Source organism: Zonotrichia leucophrys, chromosome 3 (genome assembly GCF_028769735.1).
Source record: "Zonotrichia leucophrys gambelii isolate GWCS_2022_RI chromosome 3, RI_Zleu_2.0, whole genome shotgun sequence".
In the NCBI taxonomy this organism is placed as follows: domain Eukaryota; kingdom Metazoa; phylum Chordata; class Aves; order Passeriformes; family Passerellidae; genus Zonotrichia; species Zonotrichia leucophrys.
In genome coordinates this window covers 1,738,738-1,756,123 of record NC_088172.1, presented here as the reverse complement: position 1 = coordinate 1,756,123, position 17,386 = coordinate 1,738,738, and the positions used below count along the sequence as shown (strand labels likewise).

The 17,386-nt window shown below is 35.3% G+C and overlaps 1 protein-coding gene across 2 annotated transcripts in view; it reads right to left on the bottom strand.

Moving 5' to 3' along the window:
* Window positions 1-17,386, bottom strand: part of ASCC3 (activating signal cointegrator 1 complex subunit 3) — a 267,328-nt gene that overhangs the window by 133,939 nt on the left and 116,003 nt on the right. For both annotated transcript variants that reach the window (XM_064707226.1, XM_064707227.1), the window contains exon 13: window positions 14,634-14,705. In XM_064707226.1, the coding sequence (XP_064563296.1) occupies window positions 14,634-14,705 (72 nt within the window). The remainder of the gene's footprint in view (window positions 1-14,633; window positions 14,706-17,386) is intronic.

Sequence of the window (17,386 nt, the reverse complement as noted above, 5' to 3'; positions counted from 1 at the left end):
GCATGTTCTTTTATGTGGTTCTTGATCTGGGTATTACTTCTACTGACAATGAACAGGTAGGGATACTGATCAACAGATTAATCTGTCCAAACATCTTCTGCCTTGAGGTCAGCATGAAAACTTCCCCAAGTATTTTACAAAACTCAATTCCTAAAAAACTTTCAATGCTTTTCCCCAAGGACTGCTAATGACACCTATTTATGTTAAAAACATTTCCCTCCACATCAAATAGAACCACCTTACAGACTAAGTAAAACTCTAAAATGTAGCCTAATTCTAAAGATTAATAAAACTCTTTTCTCTCATGCTGGGATTTCTCCCTAACTGCCAAGAAACAGTTCAAAATTGCAATGCCCAACATTTACAGAATGAAAGTATATTACATCCAAAATATACATGAAAACAACACACACAGAGCTCACTAATGGCTCTTGATCAAAAATGATGCTAAATCAAGATATTTTAGATTAGCAGATCTAACTGATAGCATAGCAGTGTATAAATGCGATTTCCTATTCCTCTCACCAGTAACTCATGAAGAACTATCCAGAAATTATAACTAAAAAAACAGCAATAAATAAGAAATGTCATAAGTTGACCTATACTAAAGCTTAAAAAGTTTAACTTAGAAATCTTATTTTTGCTTTAGCAGATTTTTGTATTTTGCATATTAAAGTCTTTCTGCACATTAAACAACACCATGGGAATGGAAAGAGCTGAACAGGCTGTCACTTACTAAGGCAACAAGAGAATTTGAATTTACTTTCTAATTATTTTAATTAATGTTAGTACATCTTGTATTTAAAAGAAATATTGATATAATTTGCATGAGTACTAAGATCTTTTACTACAGAAAACTGAAGGATTACTAAGCTGCCTACAAACTAGTGCTAATGAGACGTTTTTTATATCCTTCCTTGTCTACAAAAAAAAAAAAAATCACAATTTAAAGGCAGACTGCATTTACTCATCACATGACATTAAATAATGTGGATTGGAATATATGAATTTTCATTTTTTCATTCAAGGTTGAGAAGTTAAATAAAATTAAAGAGAAATATTTAGTAAACTGTGCTGTAGAACAAAGCTGCACAATACCATACAATATTTTAACAGAAAATATTAATTAATAACAAAGAAATATATAATGTTTCATCAGCTAATCAAAACAGCAAGTTGATACATTTTGAAGTCTTGATAGGTTGCCATTATCACTCTCTAAATTTTGATTTATTCACTCAAATAAATTACTTCTGATCATCCCTGTTAAAACAAAACCTAGGATTTTTCAAAACACTCTATATAATCTCATAAAAATCTATTTATCATCACTATTTATGTATCTACCTTTCTATTTTGATATACTAGGTTTTAGGGGTAATTACTCCACTGTAGAGATATTTTTACTACTGCATTGCGCACTTATTTATTTATCTGCAATAATAGTACTGTTTAGACATGTGCCCTATAATTTCAATTTCTGTATTTTTTTTAATGTGGAATTTTTTTAATGTATATTTACTTTAAAAGTGACTACTCTAGTGAATGCTTTATTGCACAGTCCCATCTTAATTTTTTTCATTGTTTATGAATCACAGAATTTTTTGAGTTGGAAAAGAACTACAAGCATTATCAAAGTCCTTCTCCTGGCTTGGCACAGGACAACCCCAAGAATCTCACCATGTGCCCAAGAGCATTGTCCAAATTCTTTTTGAATTCTGTCAGGCTGGTGCTGTGACCACTTCCCTGGGGAGCCTGTTCCAGCGCCCAAACACTCTCTGAGTGAAAAATATTTTTCTAATATCCAAACTAAACCTCCCCCAGCTCATCTTCATGCCATTCACGAAACTATGTAAAGGGTTCTGGTAGAGACATTATATTGGAAGTTCTTGATTATCTTCCTATTGGCCCTGCTTTCTTTTTGCCTGGTGTGTTTTACATCTATCCTTAAAAATGCTCTATTACACAAATTTTGAAATACTATTATATTTCTTATTCTTAATTTTTATTTCTCTTACAGTAAGGGTATGACTAAGGATAAGGTTTGTTATGATTTTTCCCATTTGCCCCAGGGACTCTGGGATTCCTAGGCAAATCTTAGTAGCAAGACCAAGGCAAAGAGGAATTTGTTCCTCTTTTAATGATGAACATTCCTAATGTTCATCATTAGGAATGATGCAAATCCCTAATTTCTCCCTTTTGTTCTGCATGCTGCATGTAGCAATACAGAGGCATTTCAGAGAGGCACTCTGCTGTGCCCATGTAAAATGTGACACTGCATCCTCTGCCACTATGTAGAACAGAAGGGGTTTGCTGTCATTTCCAGGCTCTGGATATATGGATGTATTTCAAGGCTATGGATAAAACAGTTGTGGACTTTAAGTGACACTAAGCCTCCAGCATTAAAATAGGAAACTCCCATGACATCAAACTTTTACATTGGAGAACAGCCATTGGAGAACATTGAATAGCTCGGTGTTACAGATGTTTTATGTCACAAGGTTTGCTGCTCCATTCAATAAAGAGCCATAATTTTCCTTAGCTGCCTTCCTGCTGCTGCTGCTGTACTTGTGGAATCCCCTCTTGCTGCCCTTCACACACCCTGCCAGATTCACTTTCAAACAGAGTTTGGCTTTCCTACTCCTATCTCTGCATGCTTGGACAGTGGTTTTATATTACTCCTGGGTCTTCAGTCCCTGCTTCACCCTCCTGTCTGCTTCCTTATCATGTTTGTCAGGAGTTTCTTTCTCATCCACACTTGCCTTGGGCCATTTGCCTGATTTTCTGCACATCAGGATGGACTATTCTTGAGCTTGGAAGATCTGATTCCTGAAAATCCCCTAGCTATTCCAGACCACCTGTCATAGGATTCTTTCAAGATTCCTGAGAAGGACAAAGTGTTCTCATGCAGCCTAGGACAGTGCAGCTTTTTGCCTTGTTCCCTCCATTAAAATCTTGAACTCCACCATCTCTTGGTCACTGCAGCCAAAACATTCCCAGCACTCAGATCCCCACCCTGTCTTTCCCTTTTTGTAAATACAAGGTACAGTAAAGCATCAACCTTCACCAGCTTCTCAATCATCTACGTTGGGAAATTGTCATCAACACACTCCAGAAACTTACTGGATTGCTTTTGCTCTGCTGTGCTGTCTCTCTAGCAGACATTGCAGTGGTAAAGTCTCCCCAGAAGACCAGGGACTGCAAACATGAGGCTTCTTCTAGCTGTCCTCATTTACTTTATTCCTGAGCAGTGTCTGTAGCAAAATCAACATTGCTTATGTCTATCTATGTCCGGTTATCTTGGCTGTTTGAGGGGCCTGGAAAGGCCCGGAGTGGCCTTGGGACAGCCCGCGTATCGAAGGACGAGAAGAGGCTTCAGTTCTTCTTTCGGTTTTTATGTTTATTAATTGTTTATCTAAAAGATGTTCTTTCAGCCGAACAGAGCTCTGCTCAGCAGTCAGCCATGAGCACACTGTGCTGCCCTCCCGGGCAGCCACCTATCTTTATACCCATTGTTACGTGTACAATATTTATCATTTTTCCCCAATACCATTTATTCTCATTGCTGGGTGCACTCTCAGTAATAACCAATCCAAAGGTGCCACCATGGCCAAAGAAGATGGAGGAGAAGAGGAAGAAGAAGGAGGACAGGACACGCCCCAATTCCTCCATCTTACTTCTCTAAACCCCCCTGTACAGAAATCCTAAACCCTGTGTCTCACCCTCTAATTAGCTAATCTTTTCGCCATTCACCCGGTGAAGCCCTCATCCTTGTCGTCTCCTGTGTAGGATCAAAGTCCAGCCACCAGACACTTCTGGAACATTCCAGGACTCCCGAGCCCCCCAAGGTGGTCTCGGTGGCTTAGCACCTCAGGACTGAGATCTTGAGATCCGACATATCTACTGGCTAATCCTCCTCCTGAACTCTCAGCTGGCTCATCACCCATCCCTAGGCAGAGCTCCAGGTATCCCCACACGCTCCTTGCTGCCCTAACCTTGACCTTGCTCAAGATTCTGTTTCCACCCATTGCAGCACTCAGTCATGTGAGGCACCACATCACATCTCTGATAGCTCAGCAATCAGGGATGCAAATCCCTAATTTCTCCCTTTTGTTCTGTATGCTGCATGTAGCAATACAGAGGCATTTCAGAGAGGCACTCTGCTATGCCCATGTAAAATGTGACATTGCATCCTCTGCCACTATGTAGAACTGAAGGGGTTTGCTGTCATTTCCAGGCTTTGGATATATGGATGTATTTCAAGGCTATGGATAAAACAGTTGTGGACTTTAAGTGACACTAAGCCTCCAGCATTAAAATAGGAAACTCCCATGACATCAAACTTTTACATTGGAGAACAGCCAGCGTTCACACAGCAGTACTTATAGGAGGATGATTCAAGTGAAAATTACTTGCCCACATGAAACTTGACAACTCTGCCTTTAAACAACAGCTATATACATTTTCTGCTAAAGAAAACCTGTTTCAGAACACTGTAATAGGATATGTGCTATCTTCCATTTGTAGCGTTAGCCAAATATATCACAAACTGCAGAGGAAAAATGAATAGAGTGAAAATTAAAGCAGAGGGTGAATTAAAAATAAGACAAACAAACAATACTTTACTGACTTCTACAGGTAGTAGAAATTATTCTGAATTTTAATTGACAGGATAGAAATAGAAATAGCAATAACTATTCTTGTATAGAGAATTAAGCAAGAATAGCTAGTCTATTACTATGCAAATATATGTCATTAGGCAGTTAACAATTGCATTTTTGCAGATGCCAATGGACTTGAATGACAATTATTATTCAAAATTATAAGCAGCTTTTCAATGTATCTTTTTTTAGAAAAACAAGATGATGCAATAATTTGTTTCAAGCATTTCCCTTTGTCCTGTTTTGACACTAACTATTTTGACTTTATATAACAAAATATGTTTCTGTGGTATAATAAACTATATTTTCAACAAATATCACTCTAGATTAAGAGTTCTCATGTTCACCATGTCTCCTCTTATGTTTTCAAACCTATACTCACATCTCTAACATTCATAATATGCAAAAATGACCCAGGAGTCAGTAGTCATAAGCAGATTCCCTTCAGCTTTACTGAAGGAAAGGAACATAGAAGATACTGGAGAAATCTCTATATCTATTCCTGTTACTTTTACTTAAGCAAAAAAAGATTAAGAAAGTTGTCATGTTGCCAGTTGCCACCTCTATCTTCTGGTTTTGGTAACATAAACCTACTAAACAACTAAAAGAACATGACTAAAAGTCATGATTTCTAACTTATTTTTTATCAACACTGATTTAAAGACAGACCTTTATCCATATTTTTGCTCCCAATCAACAGGTTTTCTATATCATCAGAAAAATATAGAACTGCTTTCAAGGACAAGCAGTGTTTTTCACATGAAACTTACTAAGTTATGAAGAACTTAAATGATGCATTTACTGTTAATGGTAATAAACTGTGCTTGAACAAATCGAATCTTGTTCCTAAACCCACATGCTACATACCTAGTCCTTCTCAAAATATCCTAGCCTAAATAAGAATATCATAAATACCTCATGATTAAAAGGCATGCAATTATCCAAATGTAATATATTCTGGAATCACCTTTTCAGTAGCCACAAAGAAAACTCTCAACACCACATGATTACAAAAATGAGAAACTTCATAGTCTGGAAAGTGATTAGAAGTATAAAGCAAATTTCCTGATGCAACTTAGTGAAAATTTATTTACCATCCTCATGCGTCCCTCAAAATGCTTTATTTTCTACAACAACCTATGTTTTTGTGTATTTTTAATTGAAACCCATCAAAGACATTACCATTGGATTCTCAGGTTACGCCTGTTAAAAGACTGTGAAAGGCATAAGGTCTTGGTGGACAGTAGTTGCCTTGGTAATAAATTTACAGATGTTTTGACAAAAAATCAGATATTTTATTTACATAGTTGATACTATGATGATAAATTAAGCATACAGATCCATTTCTTTCAGATCTACAGGGCAATAATTTTAAAAAGCTTTGAACCACTGACAATGCCTAACGTATCTTCTGGAGTATCATTTAACCTTGCCATTGAATTCTTAGAGAAAAATAATGTGCAGCTGACAGAAAAGCACCAACTTAACTTCCCCCAATCTTCTAGACTGCTAGTGGTCTGCAGTGTCATATCTGAAAAGCAGCTTTTAGCACAGAGCTACTAAAACTCATCATACATGGCTGCAAGATTGGTCAAGCTGCCTTTGCCACACTTGCATGCCGTCAATCTGCAACTCAACACTTGGGTCATCCAGAAGAGACCAACTGGCTCAGGATGCAACTATCAATTACTCAATTTAACAAAAATTTTAGGCTATGAGAAGTTGCTCATCTGGATTTATTTTTTGTTTTAATGATTCAATGCAAATTCATAATATCAGAAGAAGAATAATTCTAAACAGTAGAGCTTGATACCTCAGATAGCTGTAATTACCAATACTGACAACACTGTGTAGGACTGCAGACATAAACTGAACACCTCATGTACTCATAAGTAACAAGAAAATATTAAATTGGTGTTTCTGGTCTACATAAACTCATTGTGAACACCTGAGTGCACATATACAGACAAACTGTTATATAAATACAAGCATACATGCAGAAATTAGCATACTGCATAGAAACATTGCACATAAACATTTAGAAGGCTCCCTAACTGAAGAATAATGGGGTTTTATACACATAACTTGTTATGGCATCCATTTCCAGCAATTTCCTCAGTGATTCATAAAGGCAGCTGACAAGGTATATGTTGAAAGTCAAATGAATTTGGCCAGAAAATATAGAGAAAAATAATACATACATATCATTTGACAATAATATGAAACATCTGATATAAAGCACTTTTTGAAGTGCACAACACATCAATATACTATTTTCAATTAAAGTAAGAAACAAAATTTCATTTAAAGAGGCAGAAGATTATATTAACTATAATATCCTTAAAGTTGAAAAAGCAGTTATTGTGGAAATGAAGAGCATAAATAAATGATGAAGAGGCAGAACATAAAAGTAGTGCACCATCACTGAATTACTTTGTGATTATGTTAAAGGAACCACACCTAGAAATGGGCCCTAATTGTGCAAAAACTGGAAAAGAAAATGATCCAAAACCTCAATTCTTCATTTGATAGAGATATAATATTTAACATTGACAGAGAAATAACATATAAAATCAGTCATAATTTAGTTATCCTGCCAGGTCACTTTACCTTCTGTATTTGTCTATTTTTATTCATACATGTGCACACATATAAATGTAGAAGCAATATATACACATATATATGCAAATAAGCTACACCTGATGATGAAAGAGAAACAATCTGTGCAGATACAGAGGCATAAAAACTCAGGCTGAAATAAACCTTTTAAGCTCTAAAATGAAAATCTAGAAAAACACCCCAATCTAGATGAAGAATACATGTTAATAAACTCTGCAAATTCTCAGACTCATTTGTCCAAAGCATAGTATAAACACTATTTCACCAAGGAAAAAAGTACTAGGACAAGCTTAATTCTCAAGGTACTAAGTCCCAGAAAGACCTCTGAAGAAAATAATGTTTTATTAAATCTTATCTCAAGACATGGCTATAAAAGCATTGTCAACAGCTCCAGTAACTAAGCTTATTAAACTTTTATCTTCACACGGCTTCTGCAGCCAAATAACAGCTGGAAAACTGATAATAAAGAAATTTAATCCATCATTTTTATGGATGAAATTAATACCTGTCAAATTCACTGCTGACAATTTAATATAATAGATTTAAATTAACTACTCTGTTTCTTTTTTAGTTTAAGATAGCTCAGAAAAACAAGATGACACTTCTAAGTACTGCAAAGTTCAAGTCAATTGTTGTACATAGAGAACAATTACAGACAAAGTGAATGCTTTAAGTGCAATATACATCACAGAACTAGTTCTGACTATATAAGTTTGAGTACAATTTGTTTCTGACCTGAGACAACAAAAATCCTGATTTGAAAGAGTAAACTATTAAAAATCTGTGCAAGGTGACACTTAAAAATTATTCCAAAACATTTAAAAAATTTATTGCACCTCAAAATTATTTCTAATGAACTAAATGCGGACCAGTAGTGTAAGACAACATTTTAATTAAGAACATAAATTCTAATTGATAAAACAATCTTGATCTCCAGACAACTGCACAGTAACCACCCAATGCACAGACTAATTAAAAATGTTACAACTATACATGGCTCTATTCTGCACATTCATTTAATTTTAATAGATAGAAGGTAAAAGCTCATGACAGGTAAATAATATGCAGTTGAGATAATACTGCAAAAGCAGAAGAGAACACAGTCCAGCCAAACCTAAAAAAGTAGCTCAAAGGAGAAGAGTAAAAGTTTAGAAACTAACAATGCACTTCAAAAAGCACTTTCTTCAAAAGGTTAAAAAACTGAATGGAAATAAGCACAAAATGGGCAGTTCGAAATCACCACTCACAGTGCCTCAGCAAGAACAGATGGTTTGTATAAAGCTGTCCATTGTTACTTCTCATCCACATTTTTCATCCCAGTAGTGAGATTTCTAGCATGTTAATTCAAAAAAGGGTTGTTGTATCTCTACTGGCTTGAAGTTATTAGCTTTAGTTAAGTGGAGTTGCTGCTAATTTTGTACAATTACTACTACTGCATTCCCTTTGTGATCTTGTGTTGAGGCTTTCAATACCATACCGCATTTCAAAAATCTAAGTTCTTTGCAATAGAAAATTTGACATCTTTCCCCACTAGAAAAGCTGTTCCTTGTATAGTGAAACCATTTCTTGTAAAGCCATGATGTCTCCTCAGTATTTATGTACTGACACCTTGAACCTCAGTGTACCTATGTACTGACACCTTGAACCATAAACAGATGGGGAATGAGAACCTCAGAAAGGTGTCAGAGCTCCTAAAGCACAGCCAGTTTTTGCTATGAACTGAAAATACCAAGCTCAGTGAGAAAATGAACTTTCAAGGAATTACAGAAAAAGCTGAGCCAGAAGGCACAGCCATGGATCGCCGGGTTCAGCTCCTGGAGTTTGCCTGAGTACCAGAGCTAGCGAAAGAAAAGATACTGTCATGTCAGACTTACACAGAAAAGTCCCCAAAGCAATGGGAAGACAGGAATTATTGTCTTAAAAAGGAAAAGAGGTTTCAGAAGATAAGAGAAAGCCAAAGGCACGCCAAGTTAAAAACTGTCATAAACAGACAAAATGGCAAAGGAGCAAAGTGCATTGGACATGGAACCAGGACTGAAACTTAGATACCTGTGACTGAAGATGAGTAACAGCGTATTGAAAGTCAGCAGAAAAAGCCATCCAGGAGAATAAGATGCAGAGGGAAAATCTAAGAGACCTGCTGAAACAACACCAAGGGCAAAGAAAACACAGCACTTCTTTTGAAGGTTTAAGTAATATCAAAGAGAATCACTTATAAGAAAAAAAAATAACAAGAAAAAGGAAAAACAAAAGAGGTGCATAGTCAGAGGAGAGTGGCAAAAGAAGAGTTTTATGACTGCAGTTTGAGGAAGAACCTACTTCAAAAGCTTTCAAGGACTTCAGCAACAACTCTTTTAATTGATAATACAAGAAATTTATGGGATTTTTTTGCTTGAAAGAATTTCAGACCAAAAAAAAGAAAGAAAAAAAGAAAAAAGACAGCAAGGAGTAAGGTTCGGACAAACTCATAACAGCAAAGATATTTAAGAGGTGATGGGGGCAATGGGAGAAATGTGAGATCATCTCCTGGTAACCAAGGTAATGAGATAAACCAGCAAAAGCTCAGTAACAGCAGGAGACATAATGGATGTGAATTTATGAGTCAAAGTGAAAAATAGTTAACTGCCTAGGATACTAACTTAAACAACTTAAACAACTGAACCTTGACAAGGAGAGCAGCAGTTCAATATATTAGATAAAGGAATTTAACATGAAATCAAAATTTACATCATATATTTTAGAGGAATACCCAAAATCTTATACTATGTTGTTTCTCAAAACTCCTAAAAATTTCTTAAATTTCTCAAATCATAACATGACATGGGTGTCATGTTATTGTCATAAATTGTTGATAAATACAGTATGATATGCATTGTCCTAAACTGTTATTGGAAGGAAAAGACTAAAAGCAGAAGAATGGTGAGGAGGATGGTAGATTCACTCAAGGGACCTTGCAGCAGGGATTACCTAGGCCTGCAGATTAACAGTATGGGAAATCTCATATATTCTGTTTACTGATGTTCATCCTCTGGTTTGAGAAGTAGAATATCTGTGTTGAGATAACACAGGTGTTCACAGAGACTTGGAGGCACTCTCATGGACAAGCCTGAGACTGCTGCCCTGAGAGAGAGATCACAGCTCAGAAATCATGAGCAGCACATGAAGAGCACAGCAGGGTGGTACAATAAGTGGGAAATGGGTGCAAACAGCAGCCCCACTGCCCCTCAGAAGGGCTGAGCCTGGCAGTGCCTGTGCTGCCCCTCCTGTGTCTCTGCTGCCCAGGGGCCGCCTCAGGGTCCTCCAGTGAGCAAGACAAGGAAAAAAATTAACTCTTCCCATTTCAGCCTGGGTTTGTGATTGTTCTGGCCACCTGCCTGTGGCAACACACACCTGGCCAGTAATGCAATGTTTCAGTTTATTATAAAAATTTTGCTGGCATGTGCACTCTCAGTCACTGTCTTTGCTGATCTCATGAGGTTCTCCCCAGGCAGTCTGAGAAAGGGGCTACTTGCACCCCTGAACTTGTTGCCATTAGATGCCCTTCTCACCGGGCTGTAAAATGTTAATTTTTTCAGCTTTGTAGCTGAAATAATTCTTTTGGTTGATGTGGCCCACTACTGGTGACTATCTGAAAAAATACAGCTGTAATAACACTGAGGACTGATAATTTTCAGTCACCTAGACTTGACCTAGATTTAAGTGAAGAGCAGCCTGGAAGAGCAATGCTGGAAAAATACTCCACTGAGTATTTTTGCATGGAGTCATATTTTCTGAAAAAGGGTGCACAATTTTTTTTTCTTAAAGTATCTTTGGTTTGTTAAGCGGTAGAAATAAAACCCTGACAGTGCAAATTAGTCCAGGAAGATCTGACATCTTTTTAGATTATATCAGAACATAGTAAATTTAAAACAAATATTCACCAACTACTATCAAGCATGGAAGGACAGCCCCAGAAAAGCAGACTTAACTGCACTGTTCTCATTTAAAGCTGTCTTAGGAGGTAGGATCTGCCAGAGAAAACTTCCAACAGATTTCTATACCGTTAGCAATCCCTCCAAATGAGCACACTGATTTGAAAAGTACTCGGAAACCTTTGGGGCATTTTCTGATCTTTTTTAGTCACAACAGGAAGTTTCTGTAACAAAAAGCCCAGAAAAGTCAGTAGGGCAAGCCATTTATCAAACTTCCTCAATTTAAACAAGAGGAGAATTGTGCTATAAGACAAATGTTATTGTTTCAGTTGCATTTGGTAATTCAAAGTGAAGCCTACAAATGAGATATCTCATTAGTCTGAGCAGATGGATCAAAATTAAAGACTGAATCACCAATTCTTAATTTCCCAGTAGCCAGGAAGAGCTGGAAGTCTTGCAGAGGATGAATGTTGAAAAATCAACATAAAAAGCTTCTCTCCATCTGTCAAAACACATGCCTATAGAATGCAACTATTCCTACCAATCTCAGCCTTAAAAAATGAAAATACACATATATCTAATAAAAACACATGGACATGTAACTAGCCAAACCTCACACTGCAATGTACAATATGACAGTGATACATCAGCATGAATTCCATAAGAGTAAATTATTTAGTTCTGCTATGATAGAATTCTTTGAGAATGAACAGAACAATAGATAAACAATGCTCAATTTAATTCATTAAGACATTCCAAAGACTCTGGTCAAGAATCTTAAAAGTCACAACATTGTGAAAGCTTGATGGCCACAGGAAGATCTACATTAACTCAAGACAACTTTAGTGAGGCAAAGTGTTTTTCTCTGGTTCTGGTATTTCTTCCTTGCATTTCAGCATGAAACAGAACAGAAGTTTTAGGCTCTCTGGAGCATTGCTAATGAGATCTGTGTCTGTCATATATTACTGCCTGAATAGGTATAAAATCTCAACTGTGTTCTGAATGTCATACAGATACACAACACCTATGGAAATTTTTTCGTAAGTATTTGGAGAGAAGAGATGAAAACATCTTTTTAAGAAATGTATTTAGAAGCAACCACAGTTTTGTTAAAAAGCATATGAAGTTTGCACATATGTAATGTTAATAAATACAAGTTTTTTCAGATAATATAAGCTAAGAAAGGTAACAGAGCATGATGATAACAGCCTATGGTGAACGTGGACACAAGGTGATGGGTTTCTTGAAAGCTAGAAAATCAAAGGGCATTCTCAAAATAGTGAAAAGACACTGAAGAAAATCTTTCTAGTGCAGTATTAATCATATTTGCTCACAATACTCATCTTCCACTATGGGGTAGGCATCTCAATGTAAATATATCCACATGACCTTTTTTTGTTTTCACTTTTTAAACATCTGCAGTTGGTCTAGTGATTAGGTAGATCATTTGTCATAGCAGACTCATTAAATGGAAAACTTGAATTTTTCATCTGGTACAGTACTACATATTATAATTAGACAATGAGCGGATGTGCTTGATTCTGCATGGTCAAAGCCTGTATACTGGCACTTGTATATAATTAATCTCAGGTTATGATATTTTGTTTAATAAATATCAAGACCAATATGAATTAGAGTCCCAAGAAAAGTCCAGTGTAACTGGCTGCTATTTACATGCTCTAAATGAGAGTTCTGCAACACAGCAGAATGAACACTTGCAAACACAGAAAATTTACAACCATATGAATCAAATTAACCAAAGTCTTCTTAAATCAAATCAGCACTTATATAGCAAGAGAAACCACACTTCTGCTTTGTCCAAAATTACACCTATATGGCTGTTGGTTTGAAACACGATTTTCAGAAATTGAGATCAGCACCAGTGTCCTTTGCTGAAACTGTAACATTAAGTAGACTACAGTTCTCCTCACCTCTTAAAACTGCAGCTCATGCCTTAAAACAAAGCACTCATGCATTCAGCTGCTAGCACAAAAATCAAAACTATTCTCAAGAAAAGCTACAAAAACATCTCCCACTAGAATTGAACAACTTACTGTATTTGAATCTTTTCAAATAATATCATATATGTTTGCAGTCACTTTTTTCCTCAGTGTGAAGAAAAGAGAGGGGAAGAAAGGTGCAGTAAATATGCCAAAACAGCCTACAGACTCCCTGCTGGGAATCCAAGCTACAGTACTTAGATACAACTGATTTAAAGACTCTGCCACTTGCACTTCAGCAAGTGAAAATAAACAAAATCAAAACAAGAAATGAAAGATAAGAAAATGAATGCACTTCAGTGTAAGGAATTTGGTTTTTGCATAATCAACAATGAGGAGAACCCGAACAAAAGTTCCCTTGGTGCTGCTAAAAAATTTAATTAACAGTCTTCACTCAGGAAAATAACAATATTTCCATAAGTAATCTTCATGAAAGTTTTCTGAATGTAACAGCAATAACTGATATCAACAAGAGAAGATAAGTGGAAGAATGGAGTTAAAGCAAGGCAGTGGGGCAGGAGGACTAGGAACCTGTTGCTAAAGTATTTTTTCCCTTCCCAAGTCATAAACTAACTGTTCATCTTTAAAAAAACACAATAAATTTTTTTGTAAAAAGCAAAAAATGTGCACTTCTTAGTGCAACTCTACAGGACAGAGTTTCCCTCTTTTATATAAAAGTTATTTACTGAAAAGGCCCTTCAAGCATCATAGAGCACCAGCATTTGTTCTTGCTTTGAAGAGGTGCCATACCTGCTTTATGTGCAAAGTTCTAACAAAAATAAGACATTGTGTGGGAGTAATTCAGGACCACAATCATAATAGAATAAAAACTATTCAGGCAAATGAGTTAGGCCCATATTCTTAGTTGTATTCTTAGTTGAGGGGAATGTCAGACTTGAAAATTCACTGTAGAAACCTCTATTGTAAAGCAAAATGAAGGATTACTTCCTTTAAAAAGAAAACAAAACATAAACCCCAGGATATTTCAAATGACTTATGCTGAGCCCTTGCAACCAGGTCCTGAACACTGAGTAATTCTCATCTCTCGTCTCTAACACAAAAGACAAGAATTTGAAAGATATAGGAAGAGCTAAGAAGAATTATTAAGGGCTTCATTTTTGATTTTTTAATCTTTACATGTACCTGTTGTAAGGTCTCTAAAGTACTGACCTAAATTGCCTTGTAATTTTTAAAAAAGAGACATAAATACACAATAATTACTTTACAGATATATAAAGAACTGGGAATTTTGAGCTCTGTTAGAAGCTAACCCTATTTAGTCAGTTTACATTTTCTTGCATGCTGATTCTATGAAGCGTTTGTAGGGTTAGAGGCTACCTCTGAAGTGACATATTATAAAAGAATAATTCTCAGTACATCACTGTGATGATTTAACCTTTTTACATATGTTCTGAATGGAAAGTAAACTAAAAACCAGATACCTGGTGTCCAGCCATTATTTGCTTCAGCACACTTTCATAACATACTTCATCCATGTGATTCAGCTGCTGCACCTGAAAAAGAAACATCACATCCATATTAAAATAATTTCTATCTTTACGGGTTATCTACTATGTATCAAGCAATTTAGAGTGATCCATGAAAAATAAATTTGATTATGCAATTAAATTTACAGTATATCAATTCCCATTCCAACAATAGCATTTTGCTTTTAAACTCAGAAATAAAACATGAAAATACATAGATAAAGTATGAGTAAGGGCAGTTAATACAAATTTATAAAGTGACTTTGCTAGTGTTTTTTTAATGACCAAAGAGAAGTAACCCAGTTCTTTAATTTATCTGTTTCATATTAAGCAATCTTACTTCTACAAGATTTTGAGGAAATATCAATTTAATATACCTTATCTAGAATTAAGGGTTTCTATTTGGCATATAAAAATAGTTTTTACATTGCATACATATGTATGTTTTTATCTCCAGGAAATTACCGATAGTTTTTTTGCCAAATGAGATTTCTTCATGGTTGGGTCATGCAAAGAGAACATTGTGAGTACCATGTAGACAGCTTCCAATTACAGATAAATAAAATGTTTAAGAAAGATTCCAGTCAAAATAAAGAGCATTCTTCAACCTACTCTAAAGATTTTTTCTATTTCTTAAATGTATTAAAATATAAATAGCATACATCTGCTTGAATGCACCTCAGTATTAACATTGTGACAAATCAAAAATAACTAAATAAAGTCCAATATCATACCAATAACTCCATTCTTCATTTCTGCATTCGTGTCTTACAACCAAATTGTTTTGGCACAAGAAATGTTCTACATAAGCAAAGCAGGTACATATTTCAAAATGGGAATTTAATACTTGGACTTAATATTAGAATAGATGAAAGTTGAAAAACAAAGCTTTAAAATAGCTTTATAGGTAAGAGACCATTTGTCTTCCAAATTGTACAAATATAGTAATAAAAAGATGAGAAAATGCACGTGTACTAAAGACAAGTACTCAGCCTAATCATTCTTAAATTGAGAAGTCAGCATTTTACCAAGTATGTTTTTTCAAGAAATAGCAAGTGAAAATCATTAAGGAGAAACTGCCAAGAGCAGTGCATGAAGACACATGAACATATACACATACATACACATACCATAAAGTTAACTTTACATATTCTTTGCATTTATACCTAAATAGAAAAACATAAACATGCCTAAAGAAAGAAGACTGATATTAAAGAAAAATATCTGACATTAACAGACCTTGACTGAAGAAGTCAAACCTTGGTCTTGGTGCCATATGCTCCAAGAATTTTAACACAGAGAGTTTTAAGAGCTTTTCTGGATAACTTCTATGCATAATAAATCCATCATGCTGTCCTAGCCTTTGAAAGCTTGCCTACAGTTTGCACATGGCTCTGTAAATTGATAATCAGCTCCAAAATTTGGGGGAGTTTTTTTTTTTTTTTTGGATGCAGGATTTCAGCGAACTGTGGCAAAGCCTTTACCTAAAGTAAGTAAAAGTGAGTCTTCTACCTCCTTGCAACTGATTAGTGCCTATGGACACAGCACTGACTGCACTGATGGTCTGCAACAACAGCTTTTGATTTTTGATCCTGGACTTCCTTACATTGCTTTCCTCCTCTCATGAAGACCACAAGGATGTTGATATTGGCAATAATTAGGCAGCTTTAGTGTTAGTATTATCCTGAATACAATCCTTTTTCAAAGAGGCTCAATACTTCTACTGTGTGCTTGCTGTAAAGTGTGTTATCTTCATTGTAAAATATATTTTGCTCTGTGAAATTGTAATGACAACCTTCTGAAAAATAAAAGAAGATCTCCTGGCTGTGGTATTATCAAAACACTCTGCCAGGTATTTACATTTCAGAATAACTATTACCTCCTAATATTTCCTCATCTCCTTAGGCTTCTTTGGAAAATAACTGGTTTTTAATAATTTCAAATTTTAGAAGATTTATTTATATTTTTGATTTTTTGAATCCTAGATGCATTCTAAAGATGAATGGAAGAAAAGGAGTATTTTCTCTTTCCTTACTATATAGCAAAGGTAAACTAAATATTAGAATCGAGTAGCAGTGAAAGATGAATTGAAAGTAACAGCAAGTAAGAGTGAAGGTATTAAAAGCAATTAATGAAGACTAAAATATGCAAATAATGGTAAGCACCATATGGTAAATTAGTCTTATGCATATAGATTTGAAACATATTCCCACAGTTGTAAAATAAATTCCTCTCCTGCACTGCAGATGGAATGACTACTGAAATAACCTAGTAAGAAAGGCAATGTCCATTTTTACAAAAACTAAATAAAATGCTATGATTGATTAAGCCACGAAATTAACTTTTGATTGAAAATGTCTCGATTTCTATTTAAATCACATGTGAACAATATTTTTTGAAAAGTTTAACTACATAAACTTTAATTATAAGATAATGAGATGCATGGGAAATCTATGTAAAGTGTTTGTATAAAGTCCTGTATTTAAAGAACTACAATTTACATGTCAAGTGTCACTGCACTAATGATTTTTAATAAGAATATTATACCTGTCTATTGTCTTAATGCTTCCCGAAATGAGCAATAGCACAAAGAGTAAAAAGCTTATTTAGGGATTACTTTAAATATAGTGTCTATCAAATATGTACATATGATAATTAATGGCTTAGCATGCTAATGCTTTCATCAGTAACTTTAGTATTAATGCATG